The 17,888-nt window shown below is 42.2% G+C and overlaps 1 protein-coding gene across 1 annotated transcript in view; it reads right to left on the bottom strand.

Moving 5' to 3' along the window:
• REC114 (REC114 meiotic recombination protein) overlaps positions 1 to 9,213 on the bottom strand; it is a 129,453-nt gene extending 120,240 nt beyond the window's left edge. The window contains exon 1 of the mRNA XM_043989370.1: positions 9,060 to 9,213. Coding sequence (XP_043845305.1) covers positions 9,060 to 9,203 — 144 coding nt within the window. The 5' untranslated portion in view covers positions 9,204 to 9,213. The remainder of the gene's footprint in view (positions 1 to 9,059) is intronic.
• Between the last annotated feature and the right edge of the window lie 8,675 nt (positions 9,214 to 17,888).

Raw genomic sequence — 17,888 nt, 5'->3', positions numbered from 1 at the left:
AGAAATAACCAATCATCCCTTGGGGAAAAAACTCAAAGGAAAAGTCCCAGAAATGTCATGTTCAAAATCCTTAGTTTCAACATTAAAGAACAAATACTACAAGCATACGGAAAAAAAAGAATAGGTCAAGTTCTACAGTCAAGGAAATACAGTTAAGGTTCACACAAGACCTGGCAGCTTAGCAGAAGAAATACAGGCTTACATTCAAGAATCATTTGCCCTGAAATATCAGGTAAAAGAAAAAATTGGCTTTTACTGAACTAGAAAAATTTCAAGCATCCCTGATAAAAATACTAGAGCTAAGTAAGAATTCTGAAATTCAAACACAAAACTTAAAAGAGACCTACAGAGGTAAATTTATTTGAGCAACTACAACAGGATGTGTTGATGATGAACTAAAATTATTTTTTAAATTTTTAGCTCTAAATCCTTTACTTTCCTCCCCCAGTCATTGAGAAGGCAAGAAAGATGATATCCATTATACATATGATGTTATGCAAAACATATTTCCATGTTTGCCATCTTGCAAGAAAAATCAATTATAAAATAATGTCTCAATATGCACTGAAAGTGCATCAGTTCTCTCTCTGAAAGCACTTTTCATGAATAGTACTTTGAAACCGTCTTGGATCATTGTACTGATCAGACTTGCTAAATCTTTCATAGTTGATTATTGTTACAATATTACCTGATTCTACTCACTTCATTTTGCATCAGTTCACATAAGTCTTCCCAGGTTTTTCTGAAACCATTCACTTCCTCATTTCTTACAGCACAATAGTATTCTGTCACAATAACTTGTTTAGCAATCCTCCAATTGATGGGCATCTCCTGAATTTACAATTCTATGTTACCACAAAAATAACTGCTATAAATATTTTTATACATATGAATCCTTTTTTTTCTTTAATCTTTTAGAGATACACACCTAGTATACTAAAAGAGATCCCAGAATGATAACTTCAAGGAATATAATAGCCAAATTCCAGAGATTCCAGGTGAAGGAGAAAATACTGAAAGAAGCCAAAAAGAAACCATTCAAATACTGTGGAGTCACAGTCAAGATCACACGAGACTTAACAGCTACTACAATAAAGTAGTGGAGGACTCAGAATATGATAGATAATCTAAGAGGCAGAGGAGATAGAATTACAATCAAGAATAACCTACCCCAGGGACAGCTAGGTGGCGCAGTGGATAGAGCACCGGCCCTGGATTCAGGAGGAACTGAGTTCAAATCCAGAATCAGACACTTTACACTTACTAGCTGTGTGACCCTACTAGGAAAATCACTTAACCCCAATTGCCTCACCAAAAAGAAAAAAGAAAAAAATTAATTGGAGAATTCAGGAGGCAGAGCCAAGATGGCAGAAGACAGGCTGTGACTTCTGCAAGCTCTCAATAAACCTGTCCACTCACTCCCAAATAATGCCATTAAAAAAACCCAGAGCAGCCTCACTCACATCAAAACAGAGTGAGACTATTTTCCAGTCAAAGATGGCAACCATGACCACCTACTGATCAGGCTGAGAGAGCAGCTTCTTCTGAGGCTCAGCTCGCGAACTGATGAGAGGGGTTGGTGGTTGGCCAGGGTGAAGTGGCTGCAATCTCTGCTGGAGTTGGGGCAAAAGCGCCCTCGTTCTGAACCAGTGGACCGAATCGAGTGGTGGCTGCCCAGTGGGAAAGGGGCACAGGCACACCAAGCTTCTGACCATAGAAAATCAGATTTCAATCAGACATCTGCTTCTGGGTTGAGATGAGTAGGCAAAGAAAGCAGTGGACTATAGAAAGCTTTTTTTGGGGGGGGAGGGGGGCGAAGTACACCAGAATACACCCTTGGAAGAAGGTAATCACAAAGTCAAAGCTCCAACATCCAAAGCTTCCAAGAAAAAATATGAACTGGTCTCAGGCCATGGAAGCTCTCAAAAGGGCCTTTAAAGAGAAAGTAGGAGAGACAGAAGAAAGATTTAGAGAGATGGAGGAAAGAATGGAAAGAAAAATGAGAGTGATACAGGAGAGTCATGAGAAAAAAGTCAACAGCTTGAAAAGACAAATGGGAAAGGAGATAAAAAAGCTCTCTGAAGAAAATAATTGCCTAAGAATTAGGACTGAACAAATGGAAGCTAGTGACTTTATGAGAAACCAAGACACAGTAAGCAAATCCAAATGAATAAAAAAAAATAGAGGGCATTATGAAATATCTCCTTAGAAAAACAGCTGGCCTGGAAAATAGATCCAGGAGAGATAATTTGAAAATCATTGGACTACCTGAAAACCATGAACAAACTAAGAGTTTAAATATCATCTTCCAAGAAATTATCAGGGAATATTGCCCTGATATTCTAGAAGCAGAAGGTAAAATAGAAATTGAAAGAATCCACTGGGGCAGCTAGGTGGCGCAGTGGATAGAGCACCAGCCCTGGAGTCAGGAGTACCTGAGTTCAAATCCGGCCTCAGACACTTAACACTAGCTGTGTGACCCTGGGCAAGTCACTTAACCCCAATTGCCTCACAAAAAAAAAAAAAGAAAAAAAAAAGAATCCACTGATCACCTCCTGAAAGAGACCCCAAAAGGAAAACCTCCAAGAATATTATAGCCAAATTCCAGAGATCCCAGGTCAAGGAAAAAATATTGCAAGCAGCTAGAAAAAAGAAATTCAAATACTATGGAGTTACAGTAAAAATAAAACAAGATCTAGCATTTTCTACATTAAAGGACCAGAGAGCATGGAATATGATATTCCAGAGGGCAAAGGAACTGGGATTACAGCCCAAAATCACCTACCCAGCAAAACTGCGTATAATCTTTCAGGGGAAAAATGGGACTTGTGGAAATTTATTTTGATTTGGGGACCCTACCTTTAGGCTGAGATTAGAAAGCCTTAGGCCCTCAGGGTCTCTTCTGTGTGGGAGGGGCTGGTGCCCCCCCCCACCCTGCTTCAGCTGAGCCCAAAAGCCCCATGGGCTGTACAAGACGCCAGGTCCCTCCGCCCTGAGCAGAGGTATCTCAGAGATGCTGGGCTCTGGCATAGCCTGTGCTGAGGCACGTGAGGCTTGAGCACCCCCACCCCAGTCGCAGCCCTGACTGGCAGATTAGCTTGGTCTGTGAGGGTGCAGGAAGCCCCGAGATTTGAGTAGAGAGAAGAAAAGGTGTATATATATATATATATATATATATATATATATATATATATATATATATATATATATATATATATATATATATATACCTGGGAGTTAGATTAGAAGGGAGCTGAGCAGGGGGATGAGACCAACAGTAACACAGGACTAGGAGCAAGGAGGAAAGGCTGACGGACAAGATTAGGGGGGGCGGACAAGAGAGGCTGAGAAGAGGGTTGGACGGCCGAGAGCGGACAAGGACGGAGCGGTTCAGACGGACGGGAGGAGGCGGAGAAGAGGTCAAGCGGCGGCTGACGAGATGAGAAAGGTTGGAGCGAGGAGACTAGAGACAGGGCTACGAGGAGAAGACGACAAGGACTAGGAGCAGGGAAAAGAGAGGCCAAAGGGCAGACTGACGGAGCAGACAGACAGAAGGTCGGTGAGAGAGAAACGGGTTCAGCGGGGGATTTTCAAAGTGAAAGGGCACAGGCGGAGTTAGAAGAATGAGCTGAGCAGGGAAAGTGTAGCGTGCCCTGAGGCCGGAGGCGGCTAAGGCCCTTACTGTATTAAAAAAGTTCGAGGCACAGCAGGTGGGAAAGAGACAGAGTAGAAAGAGATGCACCACAATGCAGTCAGGTTGTACATTTTATTTCCCTGTATTCTTAATTTTAAATAGTATCTCATGAATAAACTCTGCTTTGATTATTTAGTTAAGAGCCTTCTTAATATTTTGCTTATCAATTTGGGAGTGGAACAGCATGGTGGAACTTTATATAAATGGCCCATGTTAAATTAATACCAGTCATATAGCCAGTTAGTCAATAGTCCCAGATTAGTCCTCCAGTCAAAGTAGTCCCCCCAAATTAGCACTAGTTAATAAAATATTCTTACATTTGAATGGCGACCACAAAGGGACTTACAGCCCAATTATAATTTCTCTAAACTTATAATTTTTCATAAACATATAATTTTTCATAAGTCCAATTATATATAATTTTCCCAGGTTAGATATAGTTATTAATAATAATTTTTTGTACAGGCTTCAATGAAAAAGAGTACTTTGGGGCATTTGTGATGAAAAGACCTGAAACAATAATTTCATTAAAGATAATGACAACAATGAGAGAAAATACCAAAATTTGTGGGATGCAGCCAAAACAATACTTAAGGAAAAATGTATATCCCTAAATGTTTACACAAATAAAAGACAGAAGGAGAAGATCAATAAATTGGGCATGCAAGAAAAAATTAGGAAAAGAACAAATTAAACATCACCAATTAAACACCAAAATGGAAATCCTAAAAATTAAAGGATTAAAAAAATTCAAAGTAAAGACATTGAAATAATAAATAAAACTAGGAGCTGGTTTTATGTTGGGGAGGGAGGAACTAAAATAGATATAGATATAACACTGATAAGTTTGATTTTTAAAAAGACAAAAGGAAACCAAATTACCAGTATCAAAAATGCAAAGGGTTAATGTACCACCACAGAAGATGAAATCAAAGAAATTATTATGAGCTATTTTGCCCAATTATATGCCAGTAAAACTGATAATCTAAGTGAAATGGATTAATATTTATAAAAATATAAATTATCCAGATTAACAGAATAGGAAATAGGATATTTAAATGACTCTATCTTAGAAAAAGAAATTAAACAAGCCATCAATGAGCTCCCTGAGACAAAAAAATTCTCTAGGACTAGAAAGATTTACTAAAACATTCTACCAAATATTTAAAGAACAGTCAATTCAAATATTATATAAACTATCTGGGAAAAATTCCATCTATGACACAAATGTAGTCTTGATACCTAAACCAGGGAGAGCAAAATCTAAGAAAATTATAGACTAATTTCCCTAATAAATATTGATGCAAAATTTTTAAATAAAACACTATCAAGTAGTTTACAATAGTATACTACAAAGATCATACACCATGACCAGGCAGGATTTATATAAATAAAGGGCTGGTTCAATATTCAGGAAACTATAAGTATAACTGACCTTATCAATAAGAAAACCAAAAATCACATTATATCAATACATACAGAAAAAGCTTTGGGCAAAAAATAAAACCCATTTCTATTTTTAAAATTAGCAAGCATAGGAATAAATGGAGCTATTCTTTAAATGATCAATAGTATCTCTCTAAAACCAAGAGCAAACATTATCTACAATGGAGATAAACTGGAAGCCTTCCCAATAACAATAAGATCAGGGTGAAATAAGGATGTCAATTATCACCACTGTAATGACTGGAATGATGCCACCTACTGGAGACTTACTATAGGAAAGCTCCACCATGAGGAGAATGCCTCAGAGGGCAAGGCCATGTGGCTTTTCCTTGGCATCAGGAAGTGACGTTTGCTCATGGGTGCTGTCTATCAAGGCTACCAGCCAATCAACTTGAGGAGCCTCCTATTTTCTGGGAGGAGACAGGAAGGAGGAAAGAGGGCCTGCGTGGACAGCTCTGTCTCTTTTGGGTTCCTGACTTGATGGTGGTGGTGGCAGCAGAGGACTTCACAGGATATTTGAGGAAAGATAGGAATGCCAGGCTGTTGGAATTTTGTTCTCAATCTTTCTCTTTCTATTTTTCAATAAACCCTTAAAAACCTAAACTCGTTTTATCAGTGATTTTAGTCAGTTTCCCCCAAAACTGGGGGAACAGATTAGAATCCACATTTAGAATCTTAAATTATACACTACTATTATTCAATATTGTATTAGAAATGCTAGTTATAGCAATAAGACAAGAAAAAGAAAGGGAAATAATAAGAATAAACCATGAGAAAACACAACTGTGACATTTTGCAAATGATATGATGGTATATTTAGAGAATCCTAGAGAATCAACTAAAAAACTAGTTGAAACAATATTAACAACTTTAGCAAAATTTCAGGATATAAAATAAATTCACACAAATCATCAGCCTTTCTATTACCAACTAAACCCAGCAAGAAGGAACAGAAAAAGAAACTCCATTTAAAGTAACTGTAGACAATATCAAGTACTTGGAAGTCTACCTGCCAAGACAAACCCAGAAACTAAATGAGCAGTTATGGAATACTTTTCACAAAAGTACAGATTTAAAGAATTGAAAAAATATCATGCTCTGTGTAGGCCAAGCCAATATAATCAAAATGATAATTCTATTTAAATTACTTTGCTTATTCAGTGCTATACTAATCAAAGTACTGAAGAATTACTTTATAGAGTTAGGAAAAAACCCCAATTCATTTGGAAGAACAAAAAGTCAAGAGTATCATGAAAACTGATGAAAAAAATGACAAGGAAGGAAGCGTAGAGGATCTTTCTTGTTGAGATTTTGCAGATGTCAAACTATCATCAAACAACAGAGTGGTGGATTAGTGGAATAGATTAAATATACAATACACAGTAATAAATGATCATATTAATCCAGTCCTTGATAAACCCAAAGATCCAGGTTTTGGGGGCAAGAACTCACTATTTGACAAAAATTATTGGAAAACTGGAAAACCGTATGTCAGAAACTAGGAAGAGATGAATATCTCAAACCATATACCAATACAGTGTTAAAATGGGCAAGTGATTTAGAAAAGTAGGGCAATATAAGCAAATTACAGGAGCGTAGACTCATTTACTTATCAGATCTAGGGATAAGGGAAGAGTTTATGACCAAATAAGAGACAGGATCACAGGAGATAAAGTGAATCATTTTTATTAAATGAAATTAAAGGTTTCTGCATGAACAAACCAATGCAGTCAAAATTAGAAGAAAAGTGGGAAACTGGGAAAGAATTTTTATAGCAAATTTCTCTGACCTCTTTTCTTAAGTATATAGGGACTGAGCCAAATTTATAAAAATAAGAGTAATTCCCCAATTGATAAATGATCAAAGGATATGAAAATGCTGGTTTTGGAAGAAGAAATCAAAACTATTAATAATCATATAAAATACTCTAAATCACTAGTGATTAGAGACATGCAAATTAGAACAGCTCTGAGAAACCACCTCACACCTATCATATTGGCTAACATGACAAAAAATGGAAAATGAAAAATGCTGGAGAGGAGGTGGAAAATTGGGACACTGATGCATTGCTGGTGGAGTTGTGAAATGGTCCAACCATTCTGGAGAAAAATTTTGAACTATGCCCAAAGGGCTATAAAACTGTGCATATCCTTTGACCCAGTAATACCACTAAATGTCTGCATACAAAAGAGGTGAAAAAAGGGAAAAGGGCTTACTTGTATAAAAATATTTATAGCAGTCCTTTTTTAGAAGCAAAGAATTGGAAATCAATGGGATGGCCATCAATTGGGGAATGGCTGAACAAGCTATGATACATTATTGTGATTACACTGTGGTGTAAGATATGACAAGGGGGGTGGTTTCCAAAAAAAACCCCACATGAACTGAAGCAAAGTGAAGTTAGCAAAATCAGGAGAACACTGTACACAGTAATAGCAATACTATAAAGATAATAAACCACGAAAAAGTTAGCTACTTTGATCAAGACAATGATCCAAGATGATTCCAAAGGAGTCATGATGAAAAATGCTATCCACCTCCAGAGAAAGAACTGATTAACTTGTTGCAGATGAAGGCAATTTGTTTTTCACTTTATTTATTTATTTTTTGCAACATGACAAATATAGAAATACATTTTGTAATGGTTTTCCATGTAAAATGGGTATCTTATTGCTTGCCTTCTCAATGTGTGATGGAAAAGGAGCAGGAATGGAGAGAATTTTTTTTTTTTATGTTTGTTTGTTTGGGTTTTTTTTGGCAGGGCAAGGCAGCTATATTTAATAAATATATTTATATGGATATTGGGCAGCTAGGTGGCACTGAAGGCCAGGCCTGGCAGTCTGGAAGATTTTTGTTTGTAGGGGGAGGCAATCAGGGTTAAGTGACTTGCTCAGGGTCACAGAGCTATTAAGTGTCAAGTGTCTGAGGCCGCATTTGAACTCAGGTCCTCCTGCATCCAGGGCACGTGTTTTATCCACTGAATCACCTGGCTGCCCCCTCCCATTCACTCTTTTTTTTTTTTTGCAGGGCAATGAGGGTTAAGTGACTTGCCCAGGGTCACACAGCTAGTAAGTGTCAAGTGTCTGAGGCCGGTTTTGAACTCAGGTCCTCCTGAATCCAGGGTCGGTGCTTCATCCACTGCGCCACCTAGCCGCCCCCCCCCCCCCCCCCCCCCCCCCCCCCGCCATTCACTCTTTACAATTGTTTCACTCATGATGTGCAATGCACTGGCATGTTGGACATGCATGTGTGTATCACGGGAATGTGTGCGATAGCATGACTCATGGTGTATGCATGCACAGGTGTGTCGTATACATGTGTCATGTGCACATGTATGCCTCTGCATGTGTATGTGTGTGTGCAATGTAACGCGACCTAGTCTTTCCCTTATTCAACTTTCCCTCAATACCCTCCCCTCTTCCACCTTGTGGCAGCATGTCACATTTGTACCCATGTGTCAGGCAGCTAGCACCATCTACTCTGTTTTTGGTGCCCCACATTCTAGGTAGATATTTCTAGGGGGCTAAGCATAGAGACCTTAAAGGATAGATAAGGAGGAACTGAAGCCCAGAGTTGAGGAATTCACTTTGGGACACAGAAAGAAGAGGATCTTTCTTGTTGAGATTTTGCAAGGGGCAGAAGGGGCTTTTTTTCCCCCAGGCAATGAGGGTTAAGTGACTTGCCCAGGGTCACACAGGAAGTAAATGTCAAGTGTCTGAGGCTGGATTTGAACTCAGGTCCTCCTGAATCCAGGGCCGGTGCTTCATCCACTGCGCCACCTAGCCGCGCCCCCCCCCCCCCATTCACTCTTTATTGATGACTTGCTACCTCCTTCAACTTGCTTACCCGGAGACTCACCTGGCTCTCTCCGCCCCACCCCCCACAGCCCGCCCCTCCCCCCCCACGGCCCGCCCTTCACCTTCCAGGAGGCCGACTGGTCCGACCCCTGCGGCGCCTCAGCTGCTGCCGTGAAGCGATCGGTGCCCGCAGGCACGAAGCGGCCATAGCGCTTCAGGGGCCACTGCTCAGAGGTGCAGGGGGGGACATTAGCGGCTCCTGCCATGCCCGACGCCATGCGGAATCGTCGTCGTCCCTGCGAGGCTCCCGTAGTCTTCCAGGAGCCCCAGCGACGAGCCCCGGGTGGCTCCGCGGCTAGCCAATCCCCGAGCGAACTCCTTCTGGTGCCGCCTCCCGACCTGACGGCGGCCAATGAAAGGCCGAGTCCTGGGCACGCGCCTACAGGCTCAGGAAAGCGCGCACGTGGCCCTGACTGTCACTAGGCATTTACTTTCTAAGAGCCTCCAAAGAGCTCAGGGTTTGCAAAAGGGGCAAGACCGAACCTGCGCTCAAGGTGCACCCTGTCTAATAGGAGAAGATAGCTATCATGTACAAACGAGCGCCGTGCAAGATAAAAAGCAATAATTAAGAGAGCGAAGGCATTAGGTCTAAGGGGCATTGGGAAAGGCTTCCTGTAGAAAGGGGCATTGGGGGTGGGATTGGAAGGAAGGCAGGGGTTGGAGCAGTCCTCATATGCACCTTGGCCCATGCTTGGAGTGGCTTTTACTAGATCAAATATATTGTGAAAAATAAGAATATGAACAGACTGCAAGGGGGAGGAAACTGAGGGGAAGAAAGGGTGTGGGGGGGAGGGAGGGAGGGAGGGAGAAAGAGGGAGGGGGAGGGGGAGAGAGAGCTGTGCTAGGTCCTGAAAAGTTAGAAACAGTTGTTGTTCCTCAGGTGTTTACAATTTGAGCTCTAAACACTGGACTTGGAACGCAAGATTAAAAGATGTAGAGAGGACAGGAACAACTTTGAACAAATATATTAATTAAACCAATAGATAATACTTGAGAAATATGTAGAGGCAAAGACCAAGTGCACTACTGTGTGTAAGGTCCTGTGTTGAGAGGCAGTGCAGTCTCTTGACCTCAAGCATTATACTTTTAGTCAGGAAGATCTGGGTTCAAATGCAGACTCTGACATGTTATAGCTGTAAAGCCATAGGCAAGTCGTTTGAGCCCTTGAGCCTCATCTGTAAAATGTAGATAATAAAAATATGTGTAGTACCAACCTTAGAGGGACCAAATGACCTAATGTATATGAAGTGCTACATATGTCACCTATTAATAATAATAATAATAACAATTTTTTTTTTAGGGAGGCAATTGGGGTTAAGTGACTTGCCCAGGGTCACACAGCTAGTAAGTGTTAAGTGTCTGAGGCCGGATTTGAACTCAGGTACTCCTGACTCCAGAGCCGGTGCTCTATCCACTGTGCCACCTAACTACCCCTAATAATAACAAATTAATAAATTAATACAAGGCCCTGTTGGGATGAATAAACAAGTCTGCCCTTATGGAGTTTATAAGCTAGTAGGGAGATACCCCAAGCATACAACTATATACAAAACAAAGAAGAGAGATAGTGAAGAAGCAAGAATCTTGCTGGCGTGTGAACTTATGCCAAAATGTATGACTAAGATGTCCATACCTGGCAACGAGATCCAACCACTAGGCGTATGACCCAATGGAGCTGAAGACTGATAGGTCCCAGTATGCCAAGATATTCACAGGCAGCACTTTTTGTGGTAGTACTCACCTAGAAACAAAGTAGATCCCTCTTCTCCCCCTCTCTTCAGAGATGAGGGATCACGAGTATGGAGCTCAGTGGCTGCTGATGAGCCGTCAGGAGTCCTTTTAGGTGTTTTTGCCTCATGACAGGGTGGAATCAAGACTGTCCCGTACTTCATTTATGCATTATGGCCTTAAGTGTTTGTACAAGAGCTAGGGACGGGCCTTTTTACCTACTTCTGTGAGGGCCCAGACATCAGTGATATTCAAACTACATTTTGATATTTCCCAGAAGGCAGCTCAGGGTAGGGCAATATCATAAGATCATAGATTTAAAATTGGAAGGTCCCTTATAGACAAACTAATCCACCCTCTTATTTTATAGGCTGGGAGGTGAAGGTCCCTTGGCAACAGTATTCATCATTTCTCTTATTCAAATGTGTTTTTTAAACAGAGAAGAGGAAAGAAGAATCTGCTGCTTTTCTTTCCTTTTGTCTAGAGGGCTTCTTAGAAGGATGCAAATGTTTGAGAGCCATCTCAGTGGTCACTACTATTACACTGGAAATAGAACAGGATTTGGGGAGAAGCTAGGTGGTACAGTGGATGCAGTGTTTGGCCTGGAGTCAGAAAGACTCATCTACCTGAATTTAAATCTGGTCTCAGACACTTACTAGCTGAGCGACCCTGGGCAAATCACTTAACCCCTTTTGCCTCAGTTTCCTCATCTGTCCAATGAGCTGGAGAAGGAAATGGCAAACCACTCCAGTATCTTGGCCAAGAAAACCCCAAATGGGGTCACTCACAGAGAGTCAGACATGACTGAAACGACTGAACCACAATGACAAAAAATAGGTTATAAAATCAGAGGACTTGGGTATGACCCTGTGTGACCTTGAACAAATTATTTCACTTTTCTGTTCTTCTATTTCCTCATCTGTGAAGTCTGAGGGCCAAGTCTTTTTCAGCCCCATACCTCTGCTCTATAGCGTGGCAGGCAGGATCATGTCTGGTCCTGTTACCTCCGTGGTTCAGACAGCCTATTTTAGCCCTGCTGGTGTCAGGGAGGAGAGGAACATATGCCTTGCATGGCTGCCTACTCACCATCTGATGCCAGCCCTGAATCCCGGTGGCTTTGGCCTTCTTGGTCCCAGGCTGCTGCTGTCAGACACACTTCACATGAGCAGACTGTAGGAGCAGAAGGAGCTGGTGTCCAGTGCCTGTCATCTGCCCAAGGACACGGAGGTTTAGTTCAAGTGTTTCCCCTGCAAATTCCCTTCCCAGTCAGAGGTGCCTCTGAGGTCCATTCTCCTGTGCCACCAGCCTTTGCAAGACCCAGGTCAAATTTGCAATACAAATAGCCCCAAATCAGAGGAGATAGTCATAGAAATGACATCATGCAGATACTCCAAATTCTCCTTAAAAGATAATAGATTTTAAACAACGAGAACCACACAAGAAAAAGATTTGGGTTCTGGGAGGAGATATTCTGAGAGGCTGGGAGTCTAGTCCCAGCCTTGGGCAAGTGATTTCCTCTCTGGGGGCCTTAATGTCCTCATCTATAAAACGAGGGAGCTGGACCAGCTGATGTCTGAGGTCTTTCCAGGGCTTTCAATAAGTGTTCTCAGACCCTTCTGACTGTGTTGCTCTCATCCTGAGGTGAAGGCCTTTGGGAATTAGGGGAAATCAGCCCCCATCTTTCCAAATGCTTCTTCTCAGACCCTACATTTGGGCATTTCTCAGTGGCTGAGACTGAAGGTGATTTTTCTCCCAGAGGCCACAGGGCTTTTCTCAGCACACCCCAGTGAGACAGCAGGTAAGGAGTGGGCACTAGGGATTTTATCATTTCTAATGTAATCAGTGCAATGTAATCACTCTGGGCAGGCACAGGAGGCAGCCGGAGGACACTCATGGTCTTCATTATTCACCCTTTGCCTGGGACACTCGAGATCTTTGCTGTCTCCCAACATGCCTGATTGTTTGTTTTCTCCTTGGTGGAAATGAAGGGAGAGAGCCCACCAGGACAGTTCTCACTCAGAAGAATGAATGCGTTACTGGGGAAAGACATTTGCTGGGCTTTTGGACCTCCTTCAGATCTTGGCCTGAAATCAGGGCCCCCAAGGGATCATATGCCTTTGTGTACACATGGGTGTATATGTTATATGAACACGTACAATTGTTTCACTCATGATGTGCAATGCACTGGCATGTTGGACATGCATGTGTGTATCACGGGAATGTGTGTGATAGCATGACTCATGGTGTATGCATGCACAGGTGTGTCGTATACATGTGTCATGTGCACATGTATGCCTCTGCATGTGTATGTGTGTGTGCAATGTAACGTGATCTAGTCTTTCCCTTATTCAACTTTCCCTCAATACCCTCCCCTCTTCCACCTTGTGGCAGCATGTCACATTTGTACCCATGTGTCAGGCAGCTAGCACCATCTACTCTGTTTTTGGTGCCCCACCTTCTAGGTAGATATTTCTAGGGGGCTAAGCATAGAGACCCTAAAGGATAGGTAAGGAGGAACTGAAGCCCAGAATTGAGGAATTCACTCTGGGACACAGAAAGAAGAGGATCTTTCTTGTTGAGATTTTGCAAGGGGCAGAAGGGGCTTTTTTTTTCCCAGGCAATGAGGGTTAAGTGACTTGCCCAGGGTCACACAGGAAGTAAGTGTCAAGTGTCTGAGGCTGGATTTGAACTCAGGTCCTCCTGAATCCAGGGCTGGTGCTTTATCCACTGCACCACTTAGCTGCCCCCTGAATAATCTTTAAGTCACTTCCTTTCTCTAATTTTTAGCTGTCATATCTGTAAAATAGGAATAATCCTCTATCATGCAGAGCTGTTTTGAGGAGAGTACTTTGCAGACCTACAAGTGTGATACAATCTAGAATGACTAGTAGTAGAAGTAATCATAGATGGCATTTATATGTCAGTTCAGGATTTCCAGAGCACTTTCCATGAATATTTGAGCTTCACAACATCCCTTTTAGGTAGGCATTTAATTATTATTCTCATTTTATAGATGAGGAAACTGAGGCACAGAGATATTATGTGCCCCCGGGCATGGTTCCACAGACAAGGATTTATACTCAGGGGTCTCCTGACCCAGAGAGTAAGTACCAGAAGTGGGATTTGAACCCAGGTCTTCCATCCAACTCCTCTTTGGTTAAATGACTGGCTGACTACTTCCATATTCCCCCTCATGGTTCTTTGAGATACCTGGGGGAGCGTGGGGTATATTTCTCTGCTGCCATCTACTTGAGCCCCCTTCTCCTATCTTCTCCCCACCCCCTCTTCAGACCCAGTTCCACTTAGCAGGTAACTCTGATAAAGTGATCTTTACTCCAAAGAAATGGCAAGAGTAGAAGCATCAACATTTCTCCCCAGTACCTGGCGGTATTCTCTTCCCCATACCCCCTCAGTTTCTGGGCAAAGAACACTGGGTTTGGAGCCAAGGGACTTTGATTTTAATCCTGGTTCCACTGTTTGCTCCGTGGGCGATTCACATCATTTCTCCAGACCCCAGTTTCCTTCTCTGTAAAATAATGGGGCCACATCAGATGACCTCTCAGGCACCAATTTATTCAGTCTAATAACCTTTCCACCTGATAGCCTTTCAAAAGCTTGAAGAGAGTTATCTTCTTCCCCATCCCCTAAAATTTTTCTTCTCTGGGCTAAATCTCTTCCAGTTCCTTGAACTAATTCTTGCATGGTGTAGTTTCCAATCCCCTAACCATCTTTATTATCTTCCTTCATCACGCTCTCACTTCTCAGCATCCTTGCTGAAATATGGTTCCCAGCATGAAATGTAATACAGCCTGATACAGATTAGCGTGAATAATGAACCCCTGAAGTAGTCTCATGTATTCGAGTTCACACTATTCAAAGTTATAATTACATAAAATATGATAATGGGTTCCATACCAGTAGAATATATGGTATGAATTCGAATAATGCTACCCCTTTAGGGCATTCTTTGTGCCCTCTGGGGACCTAGCTGTATTCCAGATGTGGTCTGTGGTTGGGGGCCTTTACTGATAGCTCTGGGGTGGAAGAGAATTGGCCCCATGGCCCCAGAGCCATGCCACTTCCAAGATAAACTCTGGTTTGTGGCAGGCAAGCCAGGATACGTGACTCAAAGGCACCTCGTCCTGGGATGCTGTGTAAGGAAGGAATGTTTTTATATAGTAACCTTTGTGCCTCTAATGACACGTTAACATGCACTGTTAGAAAGCAATTATTTGGAATGTTTTCAGTCTTTCTCTGTCACATGCAGAAGGCACTGATCCATTTCAGGAAAACAGAAGTATTTCAGTCTGCTTATGCTGGTGAAAGATGATCTCTGCTTGTCTAAGGACAAAATGAATAGTGAATAATGCTACCTTCATTTCTTTCATACCAGCTCCGGAGAAGGTGGACTGGTAAAAAAAAATATGTGTAGGCTGGTAATTTTGGGGGGTGAATGTTTACAAGGTTGGGTTAAGTGTCAAAAATAGAGACTTTAAGGAAATTTCAGTGGTTTAGCCTCAAGAAGAGAAAGGGAAGGAGGGAATATCAAGACCTACTTTGGATATATTGAAGTCTGACTACATAAAACAGTAACTAGCAATGCTTTACCTCTGCAGAGGATAGGGCAAAAAGAAATTAATCTTGGCCACATCTGGGAACTGGGAAGGATAGTAAACAAGTTTCATGACAAAATCCAGATCCAAAACACTCTCACCAGGCTAGAACATGGGCTCAGATCTGACAAGATGAAATTGAGTAGGGATTAAGGTAAAGTCTTATGAAGCTCCAGAAAAACAAACCTCCCAAGCACAGGAGGGGCTTGGTTAGATCATGGTTAATCTGAAAAAAATCCCAGGGGTTTTAGTGGACTTTAAGATCAATCAATATAGGCCAACAATATAACCTGGTAACTAAAATAAACCCTAATGCAGTCTTAAACGGCCTTACACACGAAGTATCCAGCACTAGGAAAGCGATATGATCATAGTTCCAAAGCTAAGAGGGACCTTGGCTGTCCTCTAATCCAATGCCCTTCCTCCCTGTATGTATATATGAGGAAATTAGAGGCCCAAAGAGCTTCAGCTCAGATCCTTTGACTCCCATGCTCTTTCCACTGAGACGCTTTTCCTCTACCTCATTCAATGAAAATATGCCGAGCTCCCACTCTGTGTCCCGCACTGTTCTGAGCAAGGAAAAAAAGATCAGGATTAAACAGTACAACTGTACTCAGAGTGTAGGGTGTTGAGTTCAAGAAAAATAGTCATAGGCTGGAGAGCATTGGGAGGTAAAGAGCAGGATGCGGAAAGGCCTCAGAACATGGCAGATGAGGATCAATGGAAAGACCCAGAGATGTTCAGTCTTGAGAAGATTTAAGGAGGCCGCCATAGCCATTCTCCCATCTACTACATGTCATACGGGAGAGAGATAGTTTGATTCCAATTGATCTAACTAAGAGTAATGGGTAGAAGCTCAAAAGAGCCAAACTTTGAGTTCTGTGTTCATAACAACCAAGATCTAGAGCTGCAAGGGACCTTCAAGGTCATCTACTCCAGGCTTCTGGTTTTACAGTTTGGGAAACTGAGGCTCAGGGTAGTGAAGCAATTTGGCCAAGGTCACACAGGATCAGAGGTGGAATTTGAAGCCAGGGACTCAGATTCCATGGCCAGTGCCCTTTCCATCATATACCTCTCTGTAGGGGGTTGCTATTAAGATGGCCCGACTGGAACATTAAGTGAATGAAGGAGATTTGTGAAGGGCGGCTGGAAAAGCAAGACTGAGCCAACTTGTGGAGCCAGGCTGAAGGAGTCTGCATTTGATATTGCCCGTGACATTTCACTTAGTTAAAATGAGTTCCTCTGAGGTGGTGGAAGGTAATCAATAGGAGTCTTGGTCCAAGGCCGATTGTGTAAGGCTCAATTGTTCTCACCCTTTTACTTAATCACACCTCCCCACCTTGGTGTATGAGGAAGGTGCCCTATGTCTAGATCCCATTCACCCACTAATCAGGACAGCTCAGTCCCAGGACAGAGCACCACAGCTGAGTGGATGATCAATTCTCCCATTAATTCCCTCCCATTGTGAGAATTCGTGGCAGGGGAGGTAAAACTTGGGTTCTGAAGGTCTGGGTTCAGAGAGTCAATGTTTCTCAGAGAAGAGGAACAACAGCATGGTGTATGGCAGAATCATACGGTTAAACAGGATCTCAGAGGTCATCTAATCTGACTCCCTTACTTAGGAAATAAGGAAACTGGGGCCCAGAGAGGCTAAGTGACTTAAGATGATAGCTGGAAGGGACTATAGAGGCTCTCGAGTCTAAATCCCTCATTTTACAGATGGGGAAACTGAGGCCCAGAGAATATTAGCAGCTTGCCCAAGGTCACAGAAGTAATAAGCAGCAGAATCAAGATCTGAAGCCCGGTGCTCTGATTTTAGAGACAGTGTTCCTTCCCCCACAATACACTGTCTCCCCAGTGAAAGAAGCCTTGTCACTCTCTGGGTAGGTTCTGGTTTGCTGGCAGATGGCTGTTTATTCAGGTGCCCCACTAGGCCCACCCCACATAGCTTCTCTGTCATCAATAACAATAGCCACTTAGTAACATGAAGTGAAGCCATCCTTGTCTCCTATCATCACGGAGGCCCTTGGGCCTGCTTCTTCTCTGTCTTGTAGAGTTTCTATCCCTTTAAGAGACAACTTTTTAGACACAAGCTCTCCTCCCCTCTCTCTCCACAACCCTAAGATAACCACTGAATGCAATCAAAACTGATCCAGATAGAGGGTGGCAACCGTGCTCCATTTAAAAGAAATAATCTGAATTTAATTAAATGGAGGATTACATTAACCCATTATTCAATCAAGTGAAAGGCCCTGTAACCTGAGAATTTGGATATGCAAATGAGCAAAGAAGCAGCTAGAGATGCTTTTAATATCTCCGTGTTTAGGGTCTATATAGAGGCTTGTACTCTGCATGCTTTTCCAAATAATTGATGTAAGGAGCTTTGAGATACCTCAGAATGATCATGGTTTTAGGGAAACAAATTAAGCAGCACATTAATTACATTGGTAGCTGACCTGAAATTGGAACTGCTGCATAGATGGAGGGTTAATGCAGGGAGGTTAGGAACATGGAGGGATAGAACAGCATAAAGCATTTTTAACTAGTGAC

Source organism: Dromiciops gliroides, chromosome 2, assembly GCF_019393635.1.
Source record: "Dromiciops gliroides isolate mDroGli1 chromosome 2, mDroGli1.pri, whole genome shotgun sequence".
In the NCBI taxonomy this organism is placed as follows: Eukaryota; Metazoa; Chordata; class Mammalia; order Microbiotheria; family Microbiotheriidae; genus Dromiciops; species Dromiciops gliroides.
Note: the sequence above shows the minus strand (reverse complement) of the source record. Positions and strands in the feature narration are given on the sequence as shown.